The 14,457-nt window shown below is 43.6% G+C and overlaps 1 protein-coding gene across 1 annotated transcript; it reads left to right on the forward strand.

Moving 5' to 3' along the window:
- The first annotated feature begins 7,714 nt into the window (after nucleotides 1-7,714).
- On the forward strand, nucleotides 7,715-13,654 carry ackr3a (atypical chemokine receptor 3a). The gene is made up of 2 exons (XM_020089661.2): nucleotides 7,715-8,048; nucleotides 10,905-13,654. Exon 2 carries the CDS (start codon nucleotides 10,972-10,974, stop codon nucleotides 12,106-12,108), a length of 1,137 nt encoding a protein of 378 aa, XP_019945220.1. The 5' UTR covers nucleotides 7,715-8,048; nucleotides 10,905-10,971; the 3' UTR covers nucleotides 12,109-13,654.
- The last annotated feature ends 803 nt before the right edge of the window (nucleotides 13,655-14,457 follow it).

The following is a 14,457-nucleotide window of genomic DNA, read 5'->3' on the forward strand; positions in this document are numbered from 1 at the left end:
GGTGAGAGGCAGTGCAGAGCCAGATGTGACTGATTGTTCTTTGTTGGGTGTTTTGATTAGGCCATAAATGGGTCCTTGTGTTTGCACCAGATGTCACAGGGTTAACAACAGGCCGACCATTAAACACTATGACCCGAAACAGAGAGAGAGCTGGTCAAATGCAGGCGGAAAATAAAAAAGGTCGGCTGAAAAACGAAGAAAATTATTTGAAACATCCATCCTCTCTCTCTTTCAGGGGCTTCATTAAAATCCAATCAATTACATCTCAACATGAACCGCAGCTTTACGAACTTGGCCTGAGTCCATGTGTGCTCACAGTGAATATCACAAAAAAACGGAGGCATGGTTCGGGGTGGTTATATTAAGATTGGCAGCAGGAAAGGTCTGTAATGGAGAACTACTGGCGTTTTAGTTTATACTTTAACTTAAGTTCCAACAGATCCATTTGCCTTTGTATCACTGTGTCATTGTAAGTTTCCCATAATCATGAAACCATGAATTCCCACTGACATCAGAGCACAATCCCGCCAAACACACCAATCACTAGGAGCCTCTTAAATCAGTCCTGCAATGAGTCGATAGGTTCCCACAGTCCTTGTTAAAGAGAAAAATGTGAGATTGATAGTTCAACAAAACAATTCTTCACTCGTACCGACTCAAACATACAACATTCTTGAAGTAGTTTTACTTCTGGGGAAAAACTTGCTACTAAATACCTGAGACAGTGGATTGAATATTTGAGGTAGATCTGCCTTTAGCAATAAAGGTAATAAAGTTTTAATGGATTTATTTTCTCATAAATACAGGGTGTAAACTACTTGCTAGTAACCATCCATGAAAACAGCAGCACATGAAGCCTCTGCATATTTCTAATGTGTGTGTGTGTATCAAAGATAAATCTCTCATGGCTAAGCAGGCGATCACAGCCAAACAGCTGTGGAGGAACACAATCACAAGTATATCCGAGGAGCTTCTTGCGAGTTCCAAAAGAGGAGAGAAAAACACAGATGAAAAAAATAATAACAATCACTACCTCCTTCCTTTTTTCACGAACTCCTACAGGATGTGTCTTTCATGCCTTGTTCTTATTATCCTCATCTCCATCCTTCTTTTGTCTCCCTCTTCTCTTCTCACCAGTGTGAAAATGCACAGGAAACTTTTACCACAATGGGACTTTTCACACATCTTTTGCTCATTAGGGATTTGAATGTTCGCTGGAGATGTGTTCCTGCAGGGGATCGGACCACAGTTAACCACATACAAACAAACACTCTGACAGATCAGGCCCTTGACAGGAACTTCACTCAGCTCAGCTGGCAGTGACAGGGCCCAGACAGGCCTGCACTTTGCCACTTTCAAACTCTTACACGAAAGGCCTGCCGTCGTGGTTTTGATGAATGGATATGCATCAAGCTATTGGCCTCGGTTCAGCCTATGATGTATGGAGTGCCTGGTAGTGAGAGGCGGACGTGAGGCTGCAAAGCTGTTTCATATTTACATGCAGAAGTTGAGCAGGGCTGGGACGTTCGGGGGAAGGCTCTTGGTGGTTTGGCGCATCAGAGTGACAGGGTTAAAGCTGCAGTCAGCCATTACACTCCTCTCCGAATCCTTCTCTGCATTGTAATGTGAAGCAGATATCTGCTATCTCCACCACTGGCTGCACGGGTGAGTGATGGGAGGAACAGACACGGTGAATGCGGCACATCCTGTCCGTCACTCTCGTTTGATCCTCGGATCCAATGTTGACTCCTCTTTGGTTTCTATTTTAGATCCAATTCTCTTTCTGGCTCTCATTTCATGCATCTCACTAGGATATTTCCCCTTGATATAATACTGACATATTCCCACTGTCATACATCAATACAAGCAGTGAAAGACTAGAGGTGGCCTTGTATGATTTTGTCAGTAACAGATGCAAGCAGAGGCTCAGGGTTATAAATGAGCAGATGCAGAAAGACTAGATAAATGGGAGTACTGATGCTATGGTGCCCCTCATGCTCCAGATGCTGCCTGGGTTGCCACATCCTGGCTGTAATCTCCCTGCAGTGCTGCGTTTGCCTGTGTGTATGTGATTGGCAGGGAGACCATGAATAGGAACCACCTGGGACAGAGAAACATGGCTTTAGGTGATTTTCCGTCGTTTGAGCTATAATTTTTCACTGTGGGGTAATTGTTTAGTAAGGACACGCTAAACAGCATATCACCATTTAGATCTTTTTCCGCAGAAGTGACTCAGGCTTCATTCCACTGGTATGACTGACTGCGGAGTTGTTTGTGTCCAATAAAGCCTGCAGTGTTTGGTTCTCTCAAATGAAATAGGTTAAATCAGTCTGTTTACCACTCTTGCAAATTATCATAAATTTCAAACTTCATTTAAACCATGAACTTGATGCCATAGACCGTATATCAACACTGAGGCTTTCATGCATATAGACTACCTTCAGCTAACGTTGTGAGCGTAACTACTGCTGCAGGCTTCCTTAAAACATGCCACATTCCAGCAGCACTTGGGGTCCATTTTTCATTTGGCATGACAGGACAATAGGGGTGAAAGTTAGCTACCTCATCTGCAAAGTCTGTGGCATCGGCACAGTGAGGCACCGTGTTGTAAAGCACACGTTAGGATAGTCAGGATAGGATTACTAGATTAGAGCTGCAGCCCCGGGTGGAACTCAGTGAGATGGACAGCGTCTCGTGCAGCCTGTGGACAGACTCTGTCATTCACTAATCCATACTGGACACTTACTGTCCCCTAGAGCAAGACTTTTCATCAGTTCCTACCCATTTTCTGCATGATCTCTTTGACCTGACTCATAAGAATGAATATAGAGTGTGTGTGTGTGTGTGCAAGAATGCAAAGAGAGGGGGGGTGGGGAGCAACCTGTAAGACTTGAACTTTGTTTGAGTTACTGCTGCATGCAGGAATGATGGACAAAGTTAATGGGCTGTATGAACCATAGCCAGTCATGGTGAACAGCTTAGCATGAAGGCACTGACAGATTCAGAGAGGTCAGAGAAAGAGACGGAGAGAAGAGAGAGCAAAGATGAAGAGAAGAACTAGAAGGAGACTCAGGGGAGTGAACACCTCCCTTCAACCAAGCTGCACCAGCTTCTGGACACACTCACAGATATCAATTTTCTAAATATGGCTGATGAAAAAGTGCTTATGGGAAACTAAAATTGTTAGTCTGACAGATTTTAAATATGATGGCTGCACTGTACCTGGTCTCTCTCGCTCTTCTCCTCCCCTCCTCCCCTCTAGCCCCCATTTCTCTCCTCTCAACCGGTCGAGGCAGATGGCCGTGCAAATTGAGTCTGATTCTGCTGGAGGTGGGAGGGGACTTTTATTTCTCTCCACAGTCGCTAAGTGTGTCGTTGTGGGAACCGGTGGGTTTCTCTTTTATTGTGTAAGGTCTCGACCTCTCTATGTAAAGTACCTTGAGATCAAAATGAAGTTTCATGGAAATGTTGTTTTTCTGTATTCTTACTTACAAACTAACAAACAAATGGACAGGGGTGAAGACATAAAGGAAAAGATTTTAAAGCTACTTCCTTTTTTTTTAAACATTAACAATCGATCAAATTAAGTGTAACATGAAAGGTCTCACTCATTTTGTCGAACCCACAGAGAACTGTCACTCAGCTCGTAAGGTTTATTGAGCCTTTTGTTGGCTTTCAGCCCTTTGTTTCTCGTTTACAGCCCACAACTTTACTTTTTTGCTTCACTCTCACTGCTCTCATCAGCGTTTCTTTTTTCCTGAACAGCCGTACGCAGCGATTTCCAGCACAAAGCCTCTAAAAAGCTCTAAAATGTCCACTGTACCCAACCTGCCCGGCACCAAATGACAAACAGACAAAGTAAGAGACTCGCTGTTGAGCATAGCTGAGCATTTAGCAGGAGGTCGTGGAGAGCAAACAATCCAGAATTTGAAGCAGTGTAAATATTGGACTTTCATTCACCACATCGCTACAAACACGTCTCTGAATGAATGATTCTGTCCCTCCATTTCTGCTGGATGAGTAAATAAGTTCTTGTTTATTAACATATTCACCATAGCAACTTAAAAGCTAATCAGCTTGGCTCGTTTTCACTGCCTCCATGTGGCCAAAATGCAGCTTGAAGAAATCCATTCAACGCACCACAAAGACTCTGAGTTCATTCTCACTGTTCCGAAGTTTGACATCCAAGCAATTCTCAGGTTTCAGTCACATTCATGGGCTGGTGTAAGAGACAATCTGTCAACATATGGAATGCCTTGTTGCATTTTCCAACAGGGATCCACACTTTGTGCCAAACACACACCTGCTTGAACAGATCCCGAAAACAAGACACAAAATATCACCTCATCTTAAAATATCACCTCATCGGGAGTGTAAGGAATAAAAGAATAAATCTTTTGTTCTTTGACTTTTTTGTAAGATTCATTGTGCTCCCTCGAGTTCACTCCCTCACAAGCTCCTTCTGCACCACTCCGTCTTTCAGTTTAACTCACACAGGGCCTCCCTCTCCCCCTGGAAGATAATTGAAAATGAATGGATAATTAAGTGGAGGATGAGTGAGGAATGAAGAGTGGGGATATAGAGGAATGTGAGGAAGCAGAGGCATGCAGAAGGAAACCTCAGAGCGGGATGAGAGTTTAACAGTTGATGGTAAAGATGTGCTTGAGAATGAGACTGAGAGGGACCCTCTGAATGGTGATTTGCACAAAAATGGGCCATGTCAGTCAGATCCCCCACCGTGACACAGGGCTGGACTACAATAGAAACGGCAGTCATTAGGAATAACCCTCTCAATCTTTCTTCCTCTGCTTTCCTCAACTTCTCACTCCCACACCACTATCCACCCTCTTCTTTCCCTACGTCATCACTACCCTGTTCTCCTGCCGCAGTCATCTGCCCTTTTCCAGCTCCTTATCTTTTGATCATTCTGTTTATCCTGTGTGTGACAACTCCGCCTTGTCTGGAATACTACAAGAAGGGTTGAAAGTACTCTGTGGGAAACAGTGTGTTTAAATAGTAGAATGGTTGCTAAGACATACAACAAAAAGACCTACCTTGTTAAAACTTTTCGTAAACTATGCTTAATTGACGCAAAATCACAAATTTGCCTGAGTAGCTTTACGATCTGTTTAAGTTAGAGACCGTATGCCATTATCTCCTGAATTCAGCAGGGAAACACTATTGTCAGCAGGGGGGAAAAGGTCTCTTCTAGGGCAGTCATGCAATGCATGTTGTATATGGCTGCTGCAGCAGCAGAATCCCAGCACCGAAAAAAGGAATTGCAATTTATTAAACCTGCATTTAATCTGCAACTTTCAGGCACATTGTGGAGGAGCAGAAACAAGCTGTCAACACACAGATATTTGACTCTTTCAAGTTGAAACTTGTAAGCAAACAGTTGCCCTTTTTAGAAATCCAAGCGACGCACACATTAACATTCTTTCTCAGCCATGTTTGTGACCTTCAACGAGTTAAGGTCCGATGTTCAGTCTCTTCCAGTGGGAAACACGTTGCACTTTAGAAGCAAAATTCTGTTCACCAACTTGCCACTAACTTTGTCCTCCAATTGTTTGGTGCCGAGGAGGCAGCGCGCAGTGGGTTTCAGCTTCCAGCTGTGTCACTGATGAGAGTAGCAAGAGCGAGTCAAAAGAGTGAAGCTGTGCACCGGAAAAAAACAAAACAATGAGCTGAAAGGTGCTGAAATGCTCCAGAGCTGAGCTGAACTGCAGAGTCAGGTGATTATTGAGTAAATGAAGTCATGTGAAATTTCACTTTATTGAGTCGATCAGATTCAGGCAAAGTGAGGAAGTGTGGATCACAGAGAAAAAGTCAAGCAAGTGTTTCATTTCATTAGATATTTCCCTTCACATCAAATGCGGATGACCTTTTCTCAAATAACACCGGAGAACATACCCAAACCCGCACACACACTCACACACACACACACACCCCTGCTGTTCCCAGTCTTGCTTCCCTGTGAATGAGGAATACAGAACAGAGGTTGGCAGCAGTCTGCAGGGCTACGGATGCTTATCAGAAAGGCTTACAAATCCCTCCTGATGCTCCTGATATAGAGGACAATGGGTATGCGTGCGTAGTGGGAGCTCTCTTTAAAGCCTCATTGAAACCGACTTCACTACGCTGCTCTTTAATGAGGTCAGACTGGCCTGCTGGCTGCATTTCATCACTACATACAGGGCGTACAGTCATAATAAACTGCAGTAAGGGGACGTGTACCACTCAACAATATCTTCTTCCCAAGCAAACATGCTGGACTCACTGCACCTGGTTAACTCTGTATACTTCAATCACTCAGAAAGACATCAAAAGAAGTACTCTCACTTGAGCTGAGCATATTATCAAGATTTCACATTTCTAACAGGCTCGGTGCATTCTGAAAGGAAAATCCCACAGTTTCTGCTGCTTTGTCAGATCCCGTCTTTGTATTGAACTTGGGGTTAATTGCTCTGGTGGGAGCAGCCGCGAGGCCACCAGAGTTGCAGGTGAGCTTTCAGCTGTGCTCGGGAAAAGACGCGAGCCACCCACGCAGCTTTGTGCTGCTTCCAAAGGATGTGCCTGAAATGAGACTGAATGCAGGTCCGACGACAATGAAACAACAAGCAGCTGATGTTGTTCATAGTTTCAGGACGTTGCATGAAACAAACAGAGCCCCTTGCACCTTCAGTCAAATGTTTCATACCGATTCTACATATGTGGCCTCTGACTAAAACGTGAAGTAGACAGGAAAGTATCTTGGTGCTGTTCGGCATTCAGTTATTTAATATCAGTTACATCTGTGGGACTGGGGTTAACCTGTTTGTTGGTTTTGGGTGGAAGCAGTAGACAGTAGATTTGGTTTAACGTCTGCAACTCTGGTTTCATATTTAGGTAACTGCAGGAAGCACGAGGAGGTGCCCATGTAATGTGGTTCATATGTTTTTTTTTGCACCATATTTATTGTATATTTACCCTATTCGCTTTATTGAGGTTTCAAGGCCACTATTACTCACAGAAGTCACCAAATCTTGATTGAAATAAATGTAATGCCACATAAAACATTGATGTAAAATAACACTAAATAACACTTTTTTACATGAGGAGCAACTTTTCTACTGGTTTCATCCATTAGACTATGTTTTGTAGAATATAGCTACAGTGCTAATAATAATCCAGAATCTTTACTATACATAATCAACACTTATTAGATGAATAATATGTTTTTGACATATCTATATACAGAATCAGTGAGATTAGTAGTCAAACAATACAATTCGGTCCAGAGGGAGTGGAACTCCGGCGAGCAAGGGTTCCCCTTCGACAAAAACAAATGTAGCATTTCTTAAGTCCTAATTGTCGCTTTCTTAAAAGGTAAAATATGGAATATTAAACTATAAATAAGGTCATGTATGTGGTTTAATACACAATTCAAACTTGAACATATCATTTTTTTTTATTATGTATGTGAAATGTATTAGGTATTGGCCCATGTGTAGCAATCACTAAATCATATATCACTGTTACAGTGGACATTATGAGCAGCATCTCAACAGCTGTGTCCTTACAAAGGACACATGCACTAAAACATCCATGCTCCAGTGTGCACGTACAGACCTGTACGCCTATAAAACGTGCATCAAACCACATACTGGATATTTGAATGTGTCACATGAAATTGTGTGTTGTGCATTAGTCATATGGTTCATAAAAAGCTGGAAATTCAGTTCGTTCTTCTTTTTATTTTTTTCTTTCTCTGCCGAAACTGGCCGGACTACTTGCTGTGTATTGAACGCCCGAGGGGACGGTGCGATGTCAATACGCACCGCTGCTGGGACCAGCCTTGGAGGCGTAACTCCAGAGAGTATCAGCAAGTGCAGAACAAGGAACAGGCTCAGATTGATTCGCGGAGGCGGAGGGAATCCTGCGCGCAATAAGTTGCCTCTCCTGCGCTGCAGTAAGTTTTAGAATATTCATCCGGTAAAACTCGGCGAAATCGAATCTGGTGTTTGAACGAGAAGAGACTCGAGAGAGGAGGGAATATTTAAAAACAGGTAAGCCGATAAAATGGAGCTAATGCGGGCATGAGGGGGTTCTTGGTTTACAAGCAACACTTGGATTTCTTGGGATGGTCGATACCTGCGATTTGAACTGCTAACTTATCATTACATATCATTATGCACGTGTAAAACACTCTGTATTATTTCTTAGAAGAGAAACAGAAAGTTTTGGAAGAACATGTTTGTGACATTATAGTGATTTTTCGAGATCCGAGCAGCTCCATCTTCCCTGCGCGTAATTGACTCGCCTCCCCATTCAGACACGGAATCAGGCTACTGTATACAGAGCTGCCATCTGATAAGAGATGTTTGTTTCCAGCCTGACATAAATCAACAATGACAACAATGAGATTGGATGTCTGCGCTCAGCAGCGGGCTGGGAATTTCTGGCTGAATCTGTGCGTAATGACGGACAAGGCAACACTGCGGCTGTTAATCTACGCGGAAACATGATGTCCTGTCCACCGAGGGGAACAGATTTTTATCCCGGGCCAAAAGAGGAAAAGCCTGTAGATAGAAAGTGGCAGCAGGGGGAAACTTGTGACAGTCACGAAGCACCTGCACCATTCTTGTGGGCGCCATTAGCACATGAAAATGGCCTTTGGTTGCTTTTTACTTTGTGTGTATTGAGAAACAAAGGAGGTTTTCAGCTAATTTGTAACTGGATGCTGGCGAGTTGAATAGAGGAGAAGCAGAGACACACACACTCTCTCTCTCTAACACACACACACTCACACACACACATTCTGTCACACACACTCACCCTGGGAGAGTTAGAGAGAGAGAGATGTGTCTGTTATCTGATGATTGCAGGCGTTAACAGGTTAATGAGCTTGAAGCCTGTGGGGCTACCTGGCACCTCCAGGTATTTTCCATATAATATAAGGGAATTAGACAGAGACCATTGTGAGGGATTTATCTCCGCATACACAATCCCTCCATTAGAATGAATGGCGCTCCCCGGTGTGTCAAAATAATCGAGAGTTAAATTAAACATGTGATATCTGACATCTCTTTGAAGGGCTTTAATCGCAGGCGGTGCATGGTGGGAGAAAATGGAGCCATTAGCAAACAGAAGAAGCAGTGTCAGAGAGTCAAGAAACTCCATTAATACAAGCCCTGGATTTAAAATCAAGTAAAAGTACAGAAGTGTTCATGATGCAAATGTGTAAATATGCAAAGTTACCAGTTATAAAGGGTCGACAGGTGAACATTTTGCATATCATTTAACTGTATAGAATGTAACGTCATGTTGTTACAGTTAAAAGATAATGGTAACCAAATAGTATATCACATTTATGCAAAAATCATAAGAAAATTAATATTTCTACAAAGGTGGTTTTGCTCAGTACTCACAACATTGCCTAAATATCAACTTTTAAAATCTCTGAATGTCAAATGTATATTGTCAGGGTATGTCATTTTTAAGTAGGAATAGTTGTTATACAAATAAGAATGCATATTAAAATAAATGCATATTTCTACCAAGGTATACTTAATATGATGTTAATTTAATCTGGAACTGTGGGCTACCTTTCAGATAGATGTGGGTTCAAAACACAGTATTTGCTCCTGCATTGGTTTAGAAGTACGAGTAGCCTATAGAATGGTTAAGACACGCCAGAGAGCTGCACATCTTAATATGTTGCAGGTGTGTATATATATTTTAACTTTGCCGTCTTCTTTCATCATCCTCTGTGACTTTCTGTCCAATTATCCTCTGCACAGCACAACTCTCCCAGTCAGACAGATGTCTGGCGAGGTCACATTTCACTGCTTTCCGGCGTGCTGTGTCAGCCAGTGGTCGGTGACCCTCGTTTAAATCGTGGTCCGGCCGTTTCGCGGGCATCAGAGCACCCCCCCGCCGCCGATCCCTGCACACAATTCACTCTGTGGGCGTACAAACCAGCGGGGTTAAGCCACTCGTGTTCCGGTTTTGATCTATCACCTTTCACCTCCGAGCTTTCACACTGGCAGGCTGCCTGTTAGGGGGAGCTGAGAGAGACATCACAGCGAAAACAAAATGTGAAGACAAGGCAGTCACAGCTTTGCAGGGCCGGACCCCTCAGCGGCACAAAAGGTTGCTGGCCTGCTAAGCTGCTCGAGACAGCTACCTCTGTGATCTTGCATATTGCTTCAGTCACCTTACTCTGCACCTTGTGTTTGATACAGCGTGCAAGTGTTCATGTCTTATTAGATTCAGATGTTGTAAAATGACGTATTCGAGGTTATGAGCAGCGTTTTCTTTGATCATCTGGATGGTGACAGCTCCACTCTCACCCTTCATCCTCCCTCTGCCTCAAGAGGAGAAGGGAAACTTGGGAGTATTTTTTTTACCATAACATGCTTGTTAAGGGAAAACATTCTTTAAAGTGGCATCAAGTTTCCCACCCTGACCAGTGCGTTATCTTGGAATGCCTGCAACGCTCCGGAAGTAGAGCCTGTTTGGATTTCTAGATCCCACTTCCTTATGTCCAATCTGCACTCTGAGCTAGTGGAGCTAATGTAAACATTTATTGTTCCGCTGTCTAACTGCACATCAGTCACAGAGGAGTCTGTACAGTTGTGACACGACAACAGAGAACCTCCACTAACTCATTATAGTGATGTTTAAACAGTTTAACCACATTAATATTTTTCAGGATCTGGTGACATACCACAAATGGCTTCATGTTTTATTAGCTCATGCAGTGGGGAGTCCCCATGGGTAAAATAAGCCATGCTTAATGCAACAGAAAATTGCTTTTTGAATATGATACCAGAAGGTTAAATGGGGAAAAACAAGCATTTAGCTGTTGGATCTTTTTCCATATGTTGCAAGAAATGATGAATTGATTGATGTTTTTACAGGATCTGTCCCATTCAGAGGTGGTGTGTTACCTCCCAGAGATCTGTGGTCCTCTCCCAGCCCTGAAAAATGAGTCTGAGCACCAGCGAACTGGAGGACCTGTGGGAGTCGTTGGGCGAACTCAACTTCTCAGAAACCTTCAGCAACATATCAAGTGTGGATGCAATGGTGTGTGCCACAGCGTTCAACCGCAGCGCTCTGCTCTACTCCATGTGTGTCCTGTACACTTTCATCTTCATCATCGGGTTGGCCGCCAACGCTCTGGTCCTCTGGGTCAACATCCGAGCGCAAAGAGACTCCACCCCTCGCCACGAGACTCACATGTACATCGCTCACCTGGCAGTGGCGGATCTGTGCGTGTGTGCCACTCTGCCCGTGTGGGTGAGCTCTCTGGCCCAGCACGGCCACTGGCCCTTCGGGGAGGTGGCGTGTAAACTCACGCACCTGCTGTTCTCCGTCAACCTCTTCAGCAGCATCTTCTTCCTGGCCTGCATGAGCGTGGACCGCTACCTGACCGTGGCACAGCACGGAGAGAACGCAGGAGGTGTGCGCAGGAAGCTGATCCGCAGTGGAGCGTGTGTAGGGGTGTGGCTTCTGGCTCTGGTGGCTTCCTTGCCGGACACCTACTTCCTGCGCACTGTGAAGTCGACACATGGGGACACCATGCTCTGCAGGCCCGTGTACCCGGAGGAAAACCCCAGGGAGTGGATGGTGGGAGTGCAGCTGAGCTTCATTCTTCTGGGCTTCGCTCTCCCCTTTCCTGTCATTGCAGTGTTTTACGCCCTGCTAGCCAGAGCTCTCGCCCGCTCCTCGACTTCTTCATCATCGTCCGCGGTAGAGCAGGAGCGCCGCGTGAGCCGAAGGGTGATCCTGGCCTACATCGTTGTTTTCCTGGGCTGCTGGGGGCCCTACCACGCTGTCCTCCTCGCTGACGCCCTGTCCCAGCTGGGCCTAGTGCCTCTGACCTGTGGCCTGGAGAATGTGATTTACGTGGCCTTGCACCTCACCCAGTGCCTGTCCCTGCTCCACTGCTGCTTCAACCCCATTCTCTATAACTTTATCAACAGAAACTACCGCTATGACCTCATGAAGGCCTTCATCTTTAAATACTCCACGAGGACGGGCTTAGCGCGTCTCATCGAGGCTCCCAACATGTCTGAGACTGAGTACTCTGCCGTCGCTGTAGAAAACCCTCCACAGATCTGACACTCAAAACAGCCCAATGAGCATTTCCTGAACACTGTATCTAAATCTAACTGACGATAATGCAATATAAACAAAGTCACAGCTGATGTTCTCATCAGATTCTGAAGACTCTCAGCATTATTTTAGAAATGACAGTGAAAGGAGATACAAAAACTATCCAGCATCTTTTTTTTTTTTACAGAAATCTGTTTAAGTCCTGTAGGAAAAGCTTAAAGCACTTAGAAAACAGTTTAATTATAACAGCTGATACTGAAATAATATGAATACTGTCACTCATTTGTAAAACAGTGACTGTGTAAAATCATTGCCTTTATTGTGTTTATAGGATTGTACTGTGCGTGTTTGTGTGCGTGCTTAATCTGACAGGCATTGAATATTGATGATATTAGTAATATTGTTAATCATTTTGTCTTAAGTTGTATTTATATACTTTTTAAATTGTTTTGCCTCTCTCACGCTGTAATGGAAGGTCTACACACACTGATGTCTGCTCAGTGCTTCACGTCATACAATGCTGCCTTATCATTTTAGTCCAACCACTGACCGGCTCAGTGTTTTAGTTCTGCTGTGCCATTATTAATCCAAACCTCACGTCACACCAGCTGAACCCTTTAGACAAATAATGTATTTTTGAATTATTTCATGCCACTAGAAAAATAAATTATCTGACGAATGTTTGTCCTGTGCAACATGTAAAGGATCAGAGTCTTTGGGAAATACGCGTAAGGACATGAAAGTGCTTTCAACTTTCACGTCTAACTTTCTGCAAGGGAGCAAGTAAACTTATTTCCCAGTATGTCCTAACTGTTGTTTTAAAGAAGCCCAAATGTTCTTAAAAATGATTAACATCATTTAACACTGCAGATTATTAACTCCTCTGTTTTCTCTTTACTTGTAAATATTTCCACACATTGTCTGAAGGCTCCAGCTGGGACTACTGAGCAGATACATGTAGCTCCCATGCATCTTTTCTGAAATGTACTATATTAGGCTAATATGCTGTAATGTCTGTTTGTATGTACACACACGTCCATCCTGCTGCAGACAGACCACAGGCGGCTAAAACCTTTATGACCAAATAACACAAATTAATAGCTTTACTCCTCTCAAGCAGACAGCAGCTGTGGTGTGCAGCAACCATGTGTTTATTAGGGACCAAACAACAAAGAACATCACTGCATTAGTTGAAGTGTGTGTGTGTGTGTGTGTGTGTGTGTGTGTGTGTGTGTGTGTGTGTGTGTGTGTGTATGTGTATGTGTGAGACAGTGTGTGACACCCATAGGTGATGTTTTAATGTGTCTTAAGAGTTGAGTTAAACAGTTTACTCACTGTCTGTTGTAGGAAACAACAAACCTTTGATATGCGGACACAGAGCAGATTGTGTCATGTGATTGGTTACACATGGATGCTTTTACACTGAAAAGATTTCATGTCATGATTGGAAAAGACAGTGGACGCCAACATGTGTCTACAAGAACAGAGGCATTCCTTTTGTTTGGTAATGTGTAACACGTGTTTTGTTATTATATTAAATACAGAGAAAATGTTTCGCCTTAGTGATTTCTTTAGTTTTCGATAAAAGTAAGGGCACAACTTAATGTCCCTCATGCGTTGAGATACTTTTTCATTTCAATAAACATGTTTCAGAAAACCTTTTAACTCCATCTGAGGCCCTGGATTCATACACAACCAACATGAAGAATTATCACTGTAGCCTGTCTGTGGTTTACCCCCAGCTGTCGTAGCTTGCACACTGAACACTTGAGAAGTTATGGTTCAGTTATGAAACATAGGCTGAGGCTTTTAATGTGAAAGAAAACACACAGTTTTCAATTACTGTCGAACTAACTGTCTTTCAGACGTCAGTGAAAGAAACAGATGTCGCTTCTGTCACTTTAAAGGAACAGTCTGACATTTTCTTTTGACAAGTAGGGTCAGTTAGGGTCAAAACTAGACAGTTCGATTTATGATGTTACCTCATTTAGTGAGACAAGAGTGAAAAGGAAACTGTTTCGGCTCCTTTAAAGATGTTAATGTGTCGACAACAACAGGCCGACATTGTAGCCTGTTGCTCTTTCTGGCCTGTCTCATGCATGGAGACGACATCTCATCACTACTTTTCTCCTTTAGCCCCAGAACTTGACCCGCTCTCCTGTGGGAGGGCCAACACCCCTGCCACTGTTCTTATCAGCAGGATAATGCTCCACCCTGCCATCTTGAAATCAACTGCCAGATGTGGGAACATCATTGTTTTCCGTTCATCGACAGCCTCTTCTCCCCCTTTCCCCCACGGGATGATGAGTTAAATGGGGAACATAATTTTGGTGGCCAAGGACCACACCAATGTAA

The sequence above is a fragment of the Paralichthys olivaceus genome, chromosome 10 (genome assembly GCF_024713975.1).
Source record: "Paralichthys olivaceus isolate ysfri-2021 chromosome 10, ASM2471397v2, whole genome shotgun sequence".
Classification (NCBI taxonomy): domain Eukaryota; kingdom Metazoa; phylum Chordata; class Actinopteri; order Pleuronectiformes; family Paralichthyidae; genus Paralichthys; species Paralichthys olivaceus.

Coding starts and splice junctions, on each gene's coding strand:
- ackr3a (XM_020089661.2), top strand. CDS start 10,972: ATGAGTCTGAGCACCAGCGAACTGGAGGACCTGTGGGAGTCGTTGGGC.